Source organism: Euprymna scolopes, chromosome 2 (assembly GCF_053919585.1).
Source record: "Euprymna scolopes isolate OS-2025 chromosome 2, ASM5391958v1, whole genome shotgun sequence".
Classification (NCBI taxonomy): domain Eukaryota; kingdom Metazoa; phylum Mollusca; class Cephalopoda; order Sepiida; family Sepiolidae; genus Euprymna; species Euprymna scolopes.
This window is the reverse complement of record NC_136483.1, coordinates 151,492,611-151,512,857: the sequence shown is the minus strand read 5'-3', so window position 1 is coordinate 151,512,857 and position 20,247 is coordinate 151,492,611. Positions and strand designations below refer to the sequence as shown.

At 33.8% G+C, this 20,247-nt stretch overlaps 1 protein-coding gene across 6 annotated transcripts in view; it reads left to right on the top strand.

The window, feature by feature from the left end:
• Positions 1-20,247, top strand: part of LOC145297667 (unconventional myosin-XVIIIa-like) — a 794,600-nt gene that overhangs the window by 434,732 nt on the left and 339,621 nt on the right. For all 6 annotated transcript variants that reach the window (XM_080143864.1, XM_080143857.1, XM_080143848.1 and 3 more), the window contains one exon: positions 10,000-10,210. In XM_080143864.1, coding sequence (XP_079999990.1) covers positions 10,000-10,210 — 211 coding nt within the window. The remainder of the gene's footprint in view (positions 1-9,999; positions 10,211-20,247) is intronic.

Sequence of the window (20,247 nt, the reverse complement as noted above, 5' to 3'; positions counted from 1 at the left end):
TGACACACCGGTTCTTGCCAGATCACCGAACTTAAGCAACATTGAGCCTGGCCAGTACCAGATGGGTGACCATTTGGGAAGGCGAGGTGCTGTATGTACCTTCTGGGAAGGTTGGGTGTGGGGCCAGCACCCTCACCTTGTAAAAAGAACTCCTCGCTACAAAAACATCTACAAAAAGTTGTAGATGGCCTATGCCTCTCCAGGGGCTCAAGGGCTATGGATGGATAATTGTTGTTGTCTCACCACGTTTTTGTCCAAGTAAGCCCTTGGGGCCCATGGCGCAGTGGATAGAGACGAATCTTTACAGTTCCAGGTGAGCATTGTCTGAAGATAGCGGTGTCAATCCTACCCAAAGCCGGCCAGAGGCTTCCTTGGCCAAAAACGTGGTGAGACGACAACAACTATGGAAGGCAGTAATTGCTGAGGATGCAGTTAGGAGATTCAGAGTTCCTATCCTGTCGTGGTTACCACCTGACGAAGGCCAGAGGAATAGTTGGCCGAAACGTCATAAAAATAATTAAAAAGATGAGAATAATAGTCCGTAATAAAATAAATTAATAAATAATACTCATCTCAATAATAAATTCCAGTTAAATAATATAGAAAAGCATTTAGAGCTTAGATTTGGCAGCTTGTGTTATTACTCATTAAATTATCTAGCGAAAAGGAGGCTACAAATATTTAATATGTATTTTTAATTATCTACATATACTGTTGTATAGCGGTTGTATCAAAACGGGATATATAATATAAAGAGTTTTGAAACGGCACCAAACGGTTATATATAGTATACAGGTATCACAGAGGAGAGACTAGATGTTACGCGGCAGGATGAGCATAGAAGAGAGACCAAGATATCGTATAGGACCAATATGCGCGTATATATTGAATGAAGGCGGTTTGTGTCATTACTAGGGCTAGGACAACAGCATATTCTTTTCATTTATTTTGACTCTCGAGTGTGTATCCATTGATATCTTTCATATAGAGTGATGCGGTTCTCGGTTGATTAACTGTGCCTAATTGTGTCGGATATATACTCGAGTCAAAACAATGATGAAAATAATCTGTTATCATAGCCCTAGTCATTACATTATATCTTTAAGAGTGGGTGTTTATGATGGGGAGCACATAGATGAGGGGAGGATTATGTTTATGTTGGTGATGACAAGACAAAATTACGTATCTGGGTTTAAAAGACAAACACGAAGACTAGGTTTAAGACAATTTATTATTCACGGCTAGAATACTTTTTCAGAACCACAAATACCACATTACTACATCATGAAGATTTCTCTCAACGCTGCTTCCATCATCTCGAAGCGATCCTCTCTTTGATCATCCAATCTCAACTGCCAAAAACTTAATTCTATATTACATTAACTTAATTCATATGACATCACGCTCGCAAACATGTGGATATCGATTCACGTTGTTGCCAGCTGACTTGGCTCATAGATTTCCGAATTCTTTACAGAATTGTTTTGTTAACGTCAACTCTAACTATAAACAATACCCATGACTTTGACTCTAATAACAACCAGGATTTCAACATTGCTAAAATATCATTTACGAAATACAATTTCTGAATTAATAATAATCATTGATTATCATTAGGGCTGTGACAACGGAATATTCTTTTCATTCTCAAGTATATATCCGACACTGTAAGACACAATCAACTGAGAACCACATCCGTCTATATAAAAACATAAGATATTAACGGATATATACTCAAGAGTCAAAACAATGAAAAGAATATGATGTCACGGCCCTAATTGTCATGAATTCATAAATCCTTGTGTGTGTGTGCACTCTATAAGGCTTGCGAATCTCGGATCAGAACTCAAATTCATTCACATGCTCGCCCTGACGTCTGACCCCTGCGTGACCTTGCACTCAAAAGCCAAACGTTTCGCCAAGCCAAAAACGGTTGTACATTTCGTTATAGCTTCCCACATGACATCGCTTGTCATTTTTCTCAAACAATAAACTATATGTCTGTTTTACAAAAACACAATAAATTCATCCCTTCAGTTAAGTTACCTGCCGTTGTCCGGGCAACCAAGTAATGCTTAACAGACAATATTAGCATAAATTCATAATAATTTTTTATTATTCTTTCCGCTGTTTTCCGTAAGCTAATAATCTAACAATACGTTTTATTCTTATGGAATATATATATATGTGTGTGTGTGTCTTAAATTTTTTTTTTTTTTTTCAACCTTTACAACTATATGGAAAGAAAGAAAAAAACTCTCACACATCAAAAGTGCTTTCTTAGAAAACATCTTTGCTTCTAAGTCAATACATCTGCTGTAATCACTGCATTAATTTGTTTAAAAGAATTTCTAGGAATCATCAGTTGTTTACCGTACAGAACTGTTTTGGGGGTGTGAAAAAAAAAAAACTGTATTTTATCTCGTGGCTCCTCAGCAGTGTTGATCAGACACCACTTCTCAAAAAGCTAAAACAAAAACGTTTTTGAAATCAGATCTATTTCTTTTTTTGTTCCAGATTAATTTTATCGCTAACCTAGTTTGTTAAAAATATTTCCTCACCTGTCTTGTTGACAAGTCAAAAAATGTATGTTAGTTTTGAAGCAAAGAAATGCTAACATGCGTTTCTAGGAGAATCCATAATATACTTTAACAAAATCAGGCAGTAAGCAAAACTCCAAACATCAGATTGTTGTAAAATGAAAAATGTCAAAGCAAAATGCAGTTAAAAGAAAAATCTTCAGATGTTCATGAAAACATCAAAAACAACTGTGAAATGTAATCGACTAATATATATATATATATATATATATATATATATATATATATATATATATATATATATATATATATATATATATATATATATACGTTTTATTTTTTATTACCGTATCTTTCTGTTAAGTTACATTATTGTTTCGGCTATACGGCCGTTTTTTTTGGCCGTCTGTAGCGTCCTCAGATTACCATCTCCACTAAACTATATATATATATATATATATATATATATATATATATATATATATATATAGAGAGAGAGAGAGAGAGAGTCGATTACATTTTACAGTTGCTTTTGATGAAAAATCTTTTAAAAAAAAGACTTTGGAAGGACGAAATGCAGATAAAGTATTTTCCCATGTTTTTTCCACATAAGTAAAATGAACTCCATTCTGTTCATTGTTAAAGTGTTTTTTATTCTATAGATCTGACGAAAGGCTGTCCTTGTGAAAATTTTCAAACAACATACTGTTTGTATTTGTCTGATTAGTCTTAAAACAATTGTAACTAGCGATGAAGTACACTATTTGTTGCAATCAATCTATTCCTTGATGTCTTGATTTTGTTAAAACAATATATATATATCTACAAATATTGCTGACTAATAATGTTTGTATAATTATGCTTTGCTTGTTATTGAGCACTTTCTAATAAACATCAATTTCATTGGATTTACCTCGCTAGGAAACTACAATTATATATATATATATATATATATATATATATATATATATATATATATGGTTTTCAGAATGTGAGAGATTGTATAATAAATTCCACAGCCAAACAACGCCGCAGCTCACGTCCAAATTTGGGCAAATGAGGGCGAAACTCGAGTCTTGGACTTCCGGTTCGTTGACTGTCATGGCTCTTGTGAGCTGCGGCGTTGTTTGGCTGTGGAATTTATTATATATATATATATATATATAAATTTTAGTGATGGGACGATTCCAATATTTTTTTTTGATTCCGATACAATTACTGATTCCGATTCTTTATAAATCTCTAATTATTTAACTATATTTTCCCCGATTTTCGTAAAAATGCACATTAAATATGCAGATATTTTTCTAAACGTCAAAATACACTTGTAGAGGGTGATCTATCGATTTTAGCTTTACTGGTAATTTAAAATCAATGAATGTTTATTTTCTTTTCTCATTATTACCAGCAGTGGAAGATTTTACTTTAAACAAAGTCAAAGAAAAAAGAAAGAAAAAGACAATTAAAAGAATCGTTTTGGCATCAGAAAATAGGCATCAATTTTTCCAATGCTGATTCCGAGACTACCAAATCTTCCAATTTTTGCGATTCCCGATTTGATTAATCGTCCAAACACTGTCTCTCTCTCTCTCTCTCTCTCTCTCTCTCTCTCTATATATATATATATATATATATATATATATATATATATATATATATATATATATATATTCTTCAAAATCGAAAACAAAGAATTTTTTTCTCTACAAAACAAGCAAATCAAAAACAATTAAACCAAACACCTTGAATAAATATTTGAATATATAAGTAGAAAAACTTTTTCTCCAAAATTACTGTATTCGGCATTAAATAACCCAAAATGTGCTGATATGCTGTAAAACAACCAAACCAATCAACATGAATAAATATTTGAAGATATAAAGAACTTGAAGCATAAAAACTCCTCCATAATTATTGTATTCGGCATTAAATAACCTCAAAACGGTTGATATAGTAAAACAACCAACCCAAATCTAAATATACCTCGTCAACATTTAAACTACCAAGAGAAAAATGTTATGTCTATTCTGTGAAATGCAACTACGCCCACAGCAGGTGAAGGTATTATGTTAACAATGACTAAAAAGATGACACCGATGACAAAGAAATAATAATATCATATAATTTATGGCAGGTTCAGTTAGTTCTTGTGAATTCAAATAGTTTAGTTGAACAGTCATAAGAATTGAAGCAGGGTTTTACAGCCGGATGCTCTTCATAACGTTAACCTATTACAGATCAAGGGTCTCTAATATATATATATATATATATATATATATATATATATATATATATATATATATATATATATGGCATAATTGCCTTGACACACCGGTTCTTGTACGATCATCAAAGTTAAGCAACGTCGAACTTGGTTAGAACCAGATGGGTGACCATTTGGGAATTCTAGGCACTGTATGTGCTCTCCGCTTATCTTTGCATTTGTTTCCATTCGTCTCCTGTACATACACTTTACTTGCCACTGGTATTTAACAATATCGACTCAGGAGAGGTGTGGTTGGAGATTGCGCACCTCTCTCTCCCTCTCTCTCTCTCCCTTTATTTTCCTTCTCTCTCTCCCCCTTTATTTCCCCCCTCTCTCTTTATTTACCCTCTCTCTCCCTTTATTTTCCCCCTCTCTCTCTCCCCTTTATCTCCTCCTGTCATAATTCTTCTCTACTATTCATCATTCATTAATCGTAGAATGTGAATACTATCTTAGCAGAAGTAATCACATAGAATAATCTAATCTAAAAAATAAATAAATAAATAAATAACCTTTGTAAAGCCTGATCCAATATTCTCCAATTTGATCCAATATTCTCATTTGACCTTGACCAAATGGTTATATATTAAGGATTGACCCGGATAAACTGTTAATTAAATAGCCATAACCTGTAATAAAAACAAAACAGATCATTAAAAGCTTTCAAAGCCAGGAAGGAAATGGATGTATTTCTTTAGCGTTAGTTTATCTATAAAATTTATAAAGGCACTCGTTGGAGTGGATACTTCCTACAAAGTTCAAATATAAATAGGAATCAATTTTTGTGATTATGAAATTCGTATATGTACTTATTTATTTATTTTGTAATCTCTACTATATTATATAAGAGGAACTTTGTGTACATGTCTGTGTATGGGATCATTCCTTATGGACTCGATAACATTTTTTCTGTGAGAAAGAATTAGCAAGATGAAAATGCCCTTACTCACAGATTCTGGAGCTGGTTCAAGTGAAGTGCTCAAAATAAAAAAATTTTGAAAAAGTGAGAGGGGGGGGGGAGGAAAAGGGTCTTTCTGGGTTGATATATTTTTCCAAACAAGAGTGGATGGGAGAGACTCTTTCAAAACCTGAAAAAATATGAAATGGGTGAATGGCCAACACATAAAAGCAACGAAATGCATGCACCTATTAAAGTTTAAAGTCAATTTTATTACAAAAATAGACTATGGGAGGAGAAAAGAAAAAAAGAAGGTGAGATTGAACAAAGAAAAAACAAATCATGAAGATGGGAGGGAGGGAGTCTTACACTGATGTCTAAAAGTGCCGAACTAACCTGATTTTTGGTACTTTTTTTATTTATTTTTTTTTTTAAATAAATTTTCATCCCAAACAAGGCACATTGCCACTTTGGTGTAGGGGGCTACTATCAGGGGCAACAACTACTGGGGTACTATGTAGGGATTTGGGCAGCAAGATGTCGGTTCACGTTATACTTGAACTTCTGCACGTCAGTACAGTTGGGGAAGCAGGGATCTGGAATGGAATTCCAAAGTTTAGCGGTTCTGGGGAAGAAACTACTGGAGTAGAAAGATCTTTTACATCTAGGGATCTCTACTGTGTGGGGGTGGGATTTAGCTGCCTGTCTGGTTTGTCGAGGGTGTTTACATCGTGGGGGCACAAGTGCTTGCAGTTCGTCAGAGCATTCCTCATTAAAATACTTGTAGAACAGGCAGAAGGATGCAACATTTTGTTGCTGGGACAGAGGCTGAAGCTTAGATGCCAGTTCAGGGCCTATCAGATTAGCGACTCTCTTTTGAACCTTGTCTAGGAGCGAGAGACCAGTAGCAGATGCACCAACCCAAATATGACAGCAATACTCCATACATGGGCGAATGATGGCCTTTTTGAGGTACAGGATACTTTCGGGTGTTGGTAGTTTTCTAGCACGGTAGAGAGAGCCTACCTTCTTCGCAGCAGCCCTGGCAACGCTTTCAATGTAATTGTTCCAACTCATGTTTCCTGTGAATGTTAGGCCAAGGAAAGATGTACTCTCAGAAAAAGAGTCGTTGGCCATTGCTATTGGTGGTAAAGAAGGTTTCTTGTAATTATTGAAGGAAACTAGTTTAGTCTTGGCGGCATTGAACGTGACCATCCATCTTTGTCCCCATTCCACTACAGATCATCCTTAAGTGTTTTCTGCCATTTCTTTAGATATGTATTCATTTGTTTTCCTGTCGTGCCTATTATAGAGTGTGGTATCCTCACCATATACCCCTATCTCAGAGACAATTTTGTCAGGGAGGTCATTTATGAATATTAGATCAGGGTTAAGGTTTCGAATGAAGCAGATTTAATTTTTTCCCATCATATTTTCCCTTTTGGCAATGGTTTCAACCATTTGTTCAATCAAAAATTCGATATTATGCGTAAACTCTTACTTTGTTAAGTAGTCTTATGATTTTGACCAGGACTGTATCTAGAGCTACCGCTCTGCCCTCCCCGGCTTTGTCCAGTGAATGGTATATACGTTCATAAATTACAGTTAGGATGTCTGCTGTGGAACGGGCTTGTCTAAATCCATATTGTTTGTCAGTCAGAAGTTTAGCATCTGTAAGGTGATGGACTAGAGCATGGTTAATTAAGGTCTCAAATATTTTGGCAAAAAGTGGGAGGAGGCTAATGGAGCGATAATTTAATGGGTCTGTTCTTTCGCCAGAATTCTTGAATACTGGTACCACAGAAACAGTTTTCCAACAGCCCGGAAAGCAAGATTCATTAAGGCAATTGTTGTAGAGTTTGGAGAAAACTGGAGCTACTTCAGCTGAGCACTTTAATAGCACAGCTGGGATGAGATCGGGTCCACATGCTTTTGAAGTGTCAAGGTTTTTTATGATAGCATGCACTTGAGCAGGGGTGATTTTCAGATTGTCTAGCGTGGCGTCTGTCCGCATAAGAAAGTCATGTAGGGGGTGGTTGAGAGGGTCCAGTGTGGAGTTTGAGGCAAACTGACTGGCAAGCATGTTAGCCTTCTTGGTTGCTGATCAAACAACCTCATGATTGTTGGTTAGTGGGGGAATTATTGATTGCCCATTTTTTACTACACTGTTGTAGATTTTCCAGAAGTCACGAGGTCCTAATTTTTGTGCTTCGATGCGTTTTTTAATAGTTTCAGTAAATTCTGTCTTAGCTGTTGCTATTTCTTTCTTAATGTTACTTGTAGCTTCTACATACTTCTGTCTGTTTGAACTGGACTTATGTTGGTTAAATCTGTGGTAAGCATGCTGCCTTTGAGCAATGGCAGTTGCGCAAGTCGAAGTAAACCATTGGGGAGAGTGGGGCTTGCTATAAAATTTCCGCATGGGGACATGTGCTTCAAATTGATTGATTCGTTCTTATCACCCTTGGTTATATCAATAATCATGCAAATCTTTGATCATACCTGGTATGTTATGCTAGTGGTCTCCTTGCTACTTCAGTTGCGTGGAGGCTTTGAATAGTAATATCACTCAAGGATTTCTCAACAATCATCCCAACAGAAACTAGGCCATTTATATGGCTTTTTAGCCATCAGATTGAGGTATTCATCTTGGATAGTACCTAGCTCAGTCCTCCCAGGTCTTGCCACCTAGTTTTTGGGTAAAATAAGTTAATTGCTTATTGCTTAGGCAAGCTGACCATGGAATAATAATGGAGCTTCCCAGGCAATTTTTGCTAGGTCAAAATGCTTCTTCTTTAGGGGCACTGGCTTAAGTAAATGCAAAAATTGCTCATACAAGATTAGTTCCCATCCTTCGAAAAAGTTTGTTTATATTCTATCTGATATATAAAGTAAAGTCAACCGAATTTTTAAAATTGAGCCTAAATAGCATTTAAGCTGACAAATCAAACTTTCCTTCTGACCAGCCAATTTTCATTTCTTATTGTTGTACCATGTTATTGATATTATAATGTAATTCACTACATTTTTAAAACAACCTACCTTGCATATTATGACAAAAATATTGCAACACATGTAGGTCACATAATTCATAAAGACGGCAACTATTTAGTAAAAGCATTAAAAGTTTCGCTTATTGTTTTGCTAGTCACTAGGTACAGGCATTTATGACGGAAAACTGATATGGGGATATAGTTTTGAAAGCCGGGTTATCATAATTTTTTGTAGGTTTCCGATTACTTTTTAATTGTATTTGAAAGCTTAAAGTTTAAAATTAATTTCCAAAAGGAAAAAAAATATTTGTACATGTGAAAAAAAGTTATAATGAAAAATGTTTTCACATTCGGACATTGACGAGGTCAGCTAAATTTTTAAGTTAAATAAATTCATTGTAAAAATCGCTTGAAATATAAATATTAGTTTTCTGGCTCTATTTCAAAGTAAAGTCCTAAGATATTGAATTAAATTTAAAAAAAAAACCAAAAAAAAAACCACCTTGTTGAACAAAATAACTTAATTAGCCCCTAAAAGCGAGAGAATCTGGCTTCATACAAACAAAACAGTGGTCTAATCATAAGTTCTACGAAGCCCAAAAAGTCAAAAGTCTGTCTGAAAATGATGTCAGGTGATTAGTGGGAGGTAGGGAGTACTCCCCCCCCCAACCATGCATCTGTACATTCCTATCGTTAACATTTGTATAAATTTTCCCATTTTTTAATTTAATTATTTTTCTGTGTTCCTGCTTTTAAATTTTTTTATATATTTTTTAAGATTATATAAAAATTATGTTATGTTAAAAATTACACATTCATTCAGGCAAGGGAAATATTAGAATCTTACATATAAAATTTATGCTATTTTAGCAATCATAATTTTTTTTTTTGTATGAAAATATTAAATAAACAATACTTAATTCAATGGTAGTTAGAGAAATTAATTTTTCTTGGAGTTTATATCAAATTCGTCAATATGGACTTCAGGGTTTTTTTTTCATAATGTTCCTGAAAAAATTAATGTTTCTTTTTTTTATTGTTACAATTTATGATGCTTTATTTTCATAATTTTTGTTTAAACAAAATAATACAGTTCAACTAAGACTCAAATAAAAAATAATGGGTCATTATTTTATAAATACTGAAAATTTCATTACAATTCCTCAATTTCCTGATTTTTGGTGAATTTTTAAGTAAAAGCGGGGTTTACAAATGTCTACACATTTTGAGCAAAGACTATTCATTTTGCACATGCCTATTAGTCACCATCAATAAAGAAAAATTGTTTCCTTATATTTTCAGGTTGTGCACATGTTCCGTGGTTGTAAACAAGAGGATATGCCCCCTCATATCTATGCTGTGGCACAACACGCACATAGAGAACTCATGAGCAACAGGATTGACCAGTCAATATTGTTGCTTGGTCGCAGTGGCAGCGGAAAGACGACAAATGCCAGACACCTGCTGCAATATCTTATCTTGGCCTCTGGAAGTGTTAACAATTATTTGACAGGTAGGTACAAAAAAAATATCAGATCAAGCTTGTCTATAACTGACCACATGATCCCTTGACCAAATATATTGGCTGACCACAAATATCAGACCAGTCTTGTGTGTGACTGACCACAGAATTTGTCAATCAAGCATATTTACTGGCCAAAAAATTTGTTGACCAAGCATATTGGCTGACCACAGAATTTGTCGACCAAATATATTGGCTGACCACAAATATCAGACCCTGCTTGTGTGTGACTGACCACAGAATTTGTCAATCAAGCATATTTACTGACCAAAAATATTTGTTGACCAAGCATATTGGCTGACCACAGAATTTGTCGACCAAATATATTGGCTGACCACAAATATCAGACCCTGCTTGTGTGTGACTGACCACAGAATTTGTCAATCAAGCATATTTACTGACCAAAATATTTGTTGACCAAGCATATTGGCTGACCACCAAATATCAGACCAGTCTTGTGTGTGACTGACCACCGAATTTGTCAATCAAGCATATTTACTGATCAAAAAATTTGTTGACCAAGCATATTGGTTGACCACAGAATTTGGCGCCCAAATATATTGGCTGACTACAAATATCAGACCCTGCTTGTGTGTGACTGACCACAGAATTTGTCAATCAAGCATATTTACTGGCCAAAAAATTTATTGACCAAGCATATTGGCTGACCACAGAATTTGTCGACCAAATATATTGGCTGACCACAAATATCAGACCAGTCTTGTGTGTGACTGACAAAACAGATACAAAAATGAATGTCTACTAATTTATTTTCATGTCTGCAATTAGATATAACTCCATATCTTATGTTTAAATTTCTTTCTGCTAACTATATAATTATCACCATTTTTTTCTTCCAAGCAGAGTTTAGTGTCTTGATTTACTGTTATAAGCTGGTTCTGTTTTCCATGTAATGTATTTGTTTTGCTCCAAGTATTTAAGGTGGCATGTGTACCTTGACAGTGTTGGTTGATGTTCGTATTTACTATTAAATAAACTTTTGTGTGCATAGCTCATTTGTTTTCAAGTGCCCTAGTAAGTAACTCTATTTTCTTATAAGTTTTATGGTGACTTGATATACTACACTTATTTGTAGATGTTTTCTATGCGTATATAATAGCTATAAATTTTTAATACTTACATAACAATAAAAAAAAGGGAAAACTTTGTTCTTGCCAATAGACATTTTCTGCTTTTTGAATTCCACTCCTTAGAAATATTTGTTTTTGTTCTTCCTGTATCAATTTTTGTTTTTCAATAGTTATTTTATTCTCAAGAGTTTTAAAGGAAGGACCACCCCCCTTCATTCCTTTATAGTTGGCATTCCTAGAATTTTTTTTAGGCATTGTTTCTTTTTTTTTTTTTCTATTCATCTATACATTCCTTTTTTTTTATTTTTTATTTTTTTGTCTGTATAAAATGTTATATTACAAAATAACTAGATATCCAGTTACCTGGATGTCTTTTTTTTTTTTTTTTTTTTTTTTTAATGCAGACTGTTTTCCTCATCTTCATGGTTGTTGTTTCACCACGTTTTGGCCAACTCATCCTCAGACCTTTTTCAGGTGGTTAATCAAAATGTGATAGGAATGCAGAGTCTTGTGACTGTATCCCCAGTAATTACTTCCATAGTTGTTGATGTCTCTCCACGTTTTGGCCAACTAATCCTCTGGCCTTCTTTGAGTAGGATTGAAATCGCTCACCTGGAACCCTAGAGATTCAATGCCTCCGTCGACTGTGCCATGGGCCACAAAGTGGATAGAGGCATTGAGTCTCCACGATTGAGTCCCTACAGAAGCACATTTTTCTTGTTTCCCTAAGTGTTTAAAAAAAAAAAATTTTACGGTTCTGAAATGAGGATTGATAATTCATATTATTTGAATACTTCAGACTACTATTCTCATCTTGAGTGTTATTTACACAATGTTTTGGTTGATGTACCACTGACATTCTTCAGGTGTATCTTGTTGAACTCTAGAACCTTTCGATCAAACTTGGGAATCGTCACAAAATTTTGGACAAAACCTTTTATTTAATTCACAGGAGTAGCATGCTCTTGTTCTGCCATTGCAGAGATTCTCACCCAGGGATAAAAGATATAGTTGGGAGTAAATAATTTAAGTAGTTGATAATTTAAAATAATTATTTCTTTTCAGATTGTGTAATATCTAAGAAACATAATACAAATTCATAATTTTTTTTATGTAGAAAAAAAAGGTTTGATTTTCTTTATTTTTGTGATACGAATGTATAATACCATATTTATACAAAATCTAAAGTCTTGAACAATATAAAAAAAAGTTTCTTTTTGACCTTGTTTTTCTGTCACTTTATTATGGCTATGAATTTTTTTTGTATGGAAATAGGGGGTAAATGGAGGAATACATAAAGCCGAGGGGTCCATGATGGTGGAAAGGTTGAGAATGGCGGCTCTATAGGGAAGACAAATGAATTTCCATAACACAAGTTGAATTTAATTATTGCAGTATCATTAAATTATTAATCTTAAGTTATATAAACTTATGTATAGGATTCACTTCTAAACTGATCATTATGAATGTTGGAATACAGGGGCATAATATTGACACTATCTTCCATTCTAAAATTAAAATATTTTAGATTTGCATTGATCTATAGTCATTAGATAATAATTAAGCAAGAATTCCTGATTTTCAATTTCTTAAGACCCCCTTAAACTTAAGCCTTAAATTTTAAACATTTTCTAAAATAAAAATCTTGTAATCGATTTGGATAAAAATTAAAATAAGGATTCTCAACATATATATTTTACCTTCATTTTTTTTTTTTTTTTTTTTTTTTTTTTTTTTTTTAATCTCTTGTAAGTGGTTGGAAAAGTGGTTTCAGAATTGTTTTGTTGAGAAAGAGAGAGGGGGTAATTTTATCTGTCCTGGGACGGATATTTTTATCGTTACTTATATATTTTCTGCTTTTGGGTCTCTTACTCCTTAAATATGTTTGTTAGATTTTTTTTTATCTTAGATGTTTTTGTGTTATGATTTTTTTTTTTTTTTTTCATTCTTAAAAGATTTTTAAAGGAAGGACCGCCTCTCCTTCCGTCCCCTCATTCAAACATTTTCATAGTTGGCATTCCTAGAGTTCGTTTTTCTACACATCCTTTTTTCATATTATATTACAAACAAGTGATATATATATATATATATATATATATATATATATATATATATATATATATATATCCATCCATCCATCCTCTGTTAGGCGGGTATCTTTTTACCTTTGTTTTTCTTTCATCTTTTTGTTAATTATGTATTTTTTCTTTTCTTTCTTTCTTTTTCTTTTTTTCATGAATTTTACCCGTCCAAAGACGGGTATTTTTCTAGTATGCATATGTTTTTGAAGTGCCTATTAGTATTTAAACCAGCTTTGATGGGTGTTTTCTTCTAGTATTCAAGTGACAATGTGTCTCTTCTGTAAGCACAGACTCTACTCAGATTTGACTGATTTTTGTTTGGTTAGTTCTTCACCCACCCCAGTTTTTGTACTCTTTCTCTCTCGAGTCACCTTGTCAAGCTTTTGGGAATCATTGTTCCCTATAATCTTATGAATCCCTTTTTGCCCCTTTTTTTTTGGGGGGGGGGTCCTATATTATTACTTTTTACTGTATTTTTCTATTATTTGTACAATTTGCATAAACCACTGACCATGAAACTTTGAATAGTAATCTCCCCAAGAATCTGAGAATTCACAATACCGTACATCTCTCTCCAACCTCTAGAGGTGGGGATTGGGGTGGGGGTCTTTGTCTTGTCCATACCTACAGATCCCATTCCCACCAAAGTATCTATAACTTTGGTCATGCTCTGATTAGTTCTCAAAATGGCAAAGATTCTATTGTGAATGATCATAGTATTTGTTCACAAAAAGTGGGTGAGCAGTTTACATGATTGTGCACCTTGCCCTCAGTTGCTGCTGCTGCTACTACTACTACTACTACTACTAATATTACTGCTGCTACTATTACTTGTGTCAATAAAGTTATCATCTCTTAATTTTCAATGTTATCACTGTTAGTGACAGGGTTTCTTAAGCAGAGCCAGAAATTCAATGACGATAACCCCATGCATAGTGATGGTCCTGGATGGCAGGCTGTGATGATCCTTACTTCGGCTAGAGAAGAGGTCGTCAACACTCGATCCAATCAATCAGCTGATCATGTCGTGCCTAATCATCTATAAGTTCATCTCCAACTGTATGATTCAACCTGATTTTTCTAAAAATCAAGACTTTATTTTTATTTTTTATTTTTCTACTCAAATAGATTCTAAGAGGTGTGTTAGGGAACAAAGATTACCAATGCCACAGTGTAATCTTTTCTCAGAGTAATGTTCCCTTTAATTGTGAAATTCTCTTCTAGAAGTAATGTCCCCATTCACTATGAAATTCTCTTCTAGAAATAACTGTTAAACTGTTAAATTTCTCTTCTAGAACTAATTTCTCTATTCACTATGAAATTCTCTTTTAGAAATAAGGATCCCATTCACTGTTAAATTTTCTTCCAAGAGTAATGTTTTCTAAAAGTAACATGTACTGTATGCTTTCAGCATCCTAAATTCTCGTTTTCAAATTATTTCATTCCTTACAATTATTCAATTTAAATATAAATTATTATTTCATTAAATAGATTACATTTTTTTTTCTGTTGAATCTTCAGATAATCCTATTAAAAATTTTTTTTTTTTTTTTTTTTTTTTTTTTTTTAAGTCTGTAGAATGATGATGTACTTCCAAACATGAAATTGCCTGAGCATATTATTATACTGGTTAAATTTAATATAAAATAATATTGAGGTTGAAAGAGATAAAATGAATAACAAAACCAGAGAGCGATCCCCAAAGAACAAGCAAACTCTGCAATATGAATGTAGGTTCAATCTAGAAGAAGAAAAAAAAAGTGACTTTGTATTATATCTTTGTAAGCCCCTTCTTTCTTGTTTATGAAACCACATTCAAATTAGTACTTATAAATAGTTATATGAACATAATTATCAAATTTTTAATTTTTTTTTTCACCTCAAACAAGGCACTGTGCCACTTTGGGGTAGGGGGTTACTATCTGGGACATAATTTTCAGGGATATTATGTAGGGAGTTGAGCAGCAAGCTGTCTGTTTGCATTACACTTAAACTTCTGCATGTCAGTACAGTTCAGGAAGCAAAAACTCGGAAGGGAATTCCAAAGTTTAGCAGTTCTAAGGAAGAAACAATTAGAATAGAAGGTTTTCTTACATCTAGGGTTTTCTACTGTGTAGGGGTGGGATTTTGCTGTTTGTCGTGGGTATTTATGTTGAGGAGGGGCAAGGGCTTGTAGTTCGTCGGACCACCTACCATTAAAATACTTGTAAAATAGGCAGAGGGATGCAACATTTCGTCGATGGGACAGCGGTTGAAGCCTAGCTGATAGCGCGGGATCTATTAGTTTGGCGACTCTCTTTTGGACCCTGTCTAAGGAGAGACTAGTAGCAGATGCATCAGCCCAAATGTGGCAACATTAGAAGAGAAGTAAGTTTGTTCAAGGTGTAGTTTTAATATAACTTTATTTGTTGCTTAGTCTTGCTGAGCAGTTCAGTCCCACCCACACGCCTATGTCAAGAGATCAGTGGGAGACTGGACATAATTATTTGTTCAATCGTTATGTAGATAGGTGTGCGGGATTTGTATTTTATCGTTTCTTAATTTATTTTTTAATTCGCTTCACCTTTTGTCCATAGTTGGCAGACAAAGGCTCAGTTGGGAGCTGGTTTTATAGCAAAAGTGGCTTTTGAGCCTGGTAGATCAAAGAAATGTTCTTGAATAATATTATGTTTGTGTGTGTGTGTTTACTGGAATAACTGTTTCAAAGACAATTTTTGCATATCAAGATATAATGATACTAAACTTTATGCTTATATATGCAGTGATGCACTCCTAAATGTTAAAGTTAATAAATGTGCCCATCTTACCCAGTGTTGCCTATATATTTCAAAATTCATAATGATCAGTTCATTAGTTTAGGAGATATGTCAGGTCACAACCATTAGTATTTATTCTACTTGGATTTCATAAAAAAAAATCATATCTTTAAGACATTCTTTTTGCATTATGGAAAGTAATTATCCTGATGATTTAGAATTATTTACTCTTATATAGAAATAGACATTATTTTGCCATTTAACTTACAGATGTTTTTGCGGTGTGCACAGACAAGTAAGTAAATTAGATAGAATTATTGAGAAAAACAAAAAGCACCATCTTTTCTGTAAGTGCTCACAGACATTATGAAATATTAGTGGTTGAATTTACATAGTGAGAGGTGGTAAAAGAAATACATAGATAGCTTAGAGAGAAATTGGTTAGTTCAGTGAATTACAACTAATTAGAAGAATTCAAACATTTTTTTTAAACATAACTCAATCCCAGAACTACATGATACATTTCAACATGTATTAGATGTTACTAAAAGTACAGGATGGCCCACTTAAAAGTAGCCCAGAACATGTAGTAGAGAGGAGGAAGTTCTTCTATTGTTTATATTACCTGTAGTCTTATAAAAGATGCTGAAAGTGCTCCCCGCTGACATCTATACATTTCTGAGCACGTTTAACAACGTTTGCAGATACTGCTAGTAGATCTTTTTTGGTGATTCTCCTGATACCGTTAGTAATGTTATCCTTTAATTGGTCTAGATTGTAAGGATTATTTGCATAAAGTTTTTTGTTTTAAAGATAAAAATCACATGACAAGTTCGGGGAACGTGGTGGCCATAACCCTTTGCTTATTGTCCTCTCTTCTGTAAACATGTCATAAACTTGTGTCACTGATTTGTGAGACGTGTGGCATGTAGCGCCATCTTCTTGAAAAAAGAATTGCATTTTGTCTTGTGGTGTCAGTTGGGCATTAAACTGTTCCAAGATGTGTAGATAAACGTCAGTGTTCACAGTTGATTAAAAAAAAAAAAAAATTGGGCTGACTAATTGATTAGAGAAAGATTAGAGAGATCAGCCTACTTTTAAGTGGTCCAGATAGATATTGCAACAATACACGAATCTGTAAAACCTAAATATCCCCCCTGGCTGACAAAACAACCAAAAATAATATCAGACCTAAGTAAATACCCTAAAACAAAAACCAATCCAATCATCTATCAAGAAAAATTCCAAATAATTAAAGATAAGTATTCCAAACACTCAACAATTTATACAGATGGTTCAAAAGATGGAGATAATGTTGGATGTGCAGCCATACACAATAAAACAATCCTAATCAAAAGATTACAAGACAAAGCATCGATCTACAGTGCTGAAGTATCAGCCATTGGTATGGCACTCGATCTTATAGAATCTTCTAAAGATAAACAATTCATTATCTGCTCAGATGCCAAATCAGTACTGAAAACACTGGAAAACAGGAAACCAACGAACCCAATAATCACCAAAACCCTAAATTAATTTGATGATATTCCTAATGATAACAACATTCTCTTTTGTTGGATACGCAGTCATATCAACATAAAGGGTAACGACAGAGCTGACAAAGCAGCAAAAGCAGCACTAAATTTGACCAATGATAAGATCCCTCATACTGATCTAAAACAAATCATTAACAAATATATTAGAAACACATGGCAAGAGTCGTGGAACTCCTGCACTAGAAACAAGCTATACCAAATCCAGGAAACCATAGGAAAACAGAAACCAAACAAAAGAATGACCAGAAAGGAGGAAGTTATAATAACAAGACTCCGAATAGGTCATACCTCTATAACACACTCCTACCTACTCAAAAAAGAAGCCCCACTTTGCATACCCTGCCAGGAACCATACACAGTAAATCACATATTAACAAGATGTGAAGACTTGAAAATAAACCGACTGAATCTATATAATGAAAAAACTGTAAAAGATATTTCACTCATGTAGACCCAACTACTCTTCTCAAATATCTGAAGATAACAGGGTTACCCAACAAAATTAAAAAAAAAACAAAAAAAAACAACCTTATCTAACTATATAAACATAGACACTGAACACCAGATACATACATAAAACCTATAACTATTAATATATATAAAATACTCTGGCATTAAATGACTACATAGATTGATATGTCATAGAACCAACCAACCAATCAATCAATCAATCAATCAATCCATCCATCCATCCTGTACATTGGCATGCAGCATATAATGCCATTAATTTGATTATTCGACTTACATCTGGGTATCAAAAATATTATAGAGCATTGAAGACAAGTATTGTACAAAGCTAAAATTCTATCATGAAAACTCTAGCAAACCTTGTGCATGAATGTCACCATTATAAGGAGGTTATGTTTTCGGTCGGGTTTGTTGGTTTGTCACTATGTTTATTTGCATACAGCATATCATCCGCACCATGTAATCATTCATCTTTTACAGAGACAATATATTTATGTAAAAAAAAAATGTATTTTAATGTTTATCATAGAGACTCTATACTTGCCCCATATTTTAGCCAATGAAATCTCACAACGTACAATCGAAGTTGAAATTTAAACTTCCCATTCTTCAAAATGTAATCCATGTATCTGATTCTCTACTGATTTCATAACAGTAACTACGTTTCGAAATTTCATCTCAGATAAGTTTTTTAGTTCTCAACATTTTCATGACTTCGAGAATACTTCTTTTTTTTAAATTTTTTTGATTACATTTTCACCCCAAACAAGCAAAAAATGAATAGAATATTGTTGTATAAAACTACCAAATAACGAGGAAGGTTTTCTCTTTTCTTTTTTATTTTCACATTTTTGCTTCATTTAATTAACTTGAAAAAATGCATTTAATTAATTTTAAACATCATATTTACTATTTAACATCATTATATGTGTGTGTCCATTTTATATATATATACAGGGTGATTGGAAAGTTACTTATTAATATGTAATAAACAACGAATGAAAGAAAAAAGAGAAGTAAATTAAGAGAGGTAAGAGAAAACTCCAGAAGATTGCTCAATTATTAAGAAAGTATAAAAATAAGAGTGTGATACTGATTTATGTGTTACAGAAAATCAGAAAAACATTGGTACTGTCGGTTTATATATATATGTTTTGGTGTAGGGGGCTACTATCAGGGGCAGCAACTGCTGGGGCACTATGTTGGGATTTGGGCAGCAAGATGTCGGTTCACGTTACACTTGAACTTCTGCATGTCAGTACAGTTAGGGAAGCAGGGATCTGGAATGGAATTTCAGAGTCTAGCGGTTCTGGGGAAGAAACTACTGGACATACAATATGGAGAAGTAAGGTTTACGTTTTCAAGTGGATGTATAAATTAGGTTCTTTAAAAATGTTTTCGATTTTACATTTCGAACAAACATATTGCATCTTTGCTCCCTATGTGTATGTAGCCTAACATTAATCGAAACTTCCATGAGCAGAGTTTCTTTCCAAGAAATTTCTACTGGTAGAACATGTTACAGAGCAATTGGTTTTCTACAAACTATGATACAGTTGTTTTGAAGTTCAATGTCAACAAATATAGTTGAATTGAACTTCGGCCGTTTTGTCTACCATTCTCAATCCTTCCATAGTATTATTCTATCATTCGGCTGACAATCTCATTAGCCCTTATCCTTAAGTAGCTTTTAGTCTTGATAAATGGTGAATCATTCTTCAATTCATCTAACATCGCTTTTTTCCCTTGTTCAGAGGTCAAACGTTTTCTGATATTCAAGCTCACTCTTCAGGTCTCAGATTCAGCGGGTCATCTGCTTCCAAATTCTTTATGGTCTTGTCTAATCACTTGTTTCCAAGTTTTCTTCGGCCATCCCAACCGTTGGTATTAATTAGTGGATCTGGAAGGTTGACCATTGTCACATTTTCAATCTTGACCATTTTTAAAAAAATTTATTAAAAAACATTCCTCTCATTTATACACCATTTCCTGTCACCTGACACAACCAATGGGATGTCATCCAGTCTGTGTCTCCAAAATTTCTGAAAAATGTTGAACTCCGATTTATCAAACTCA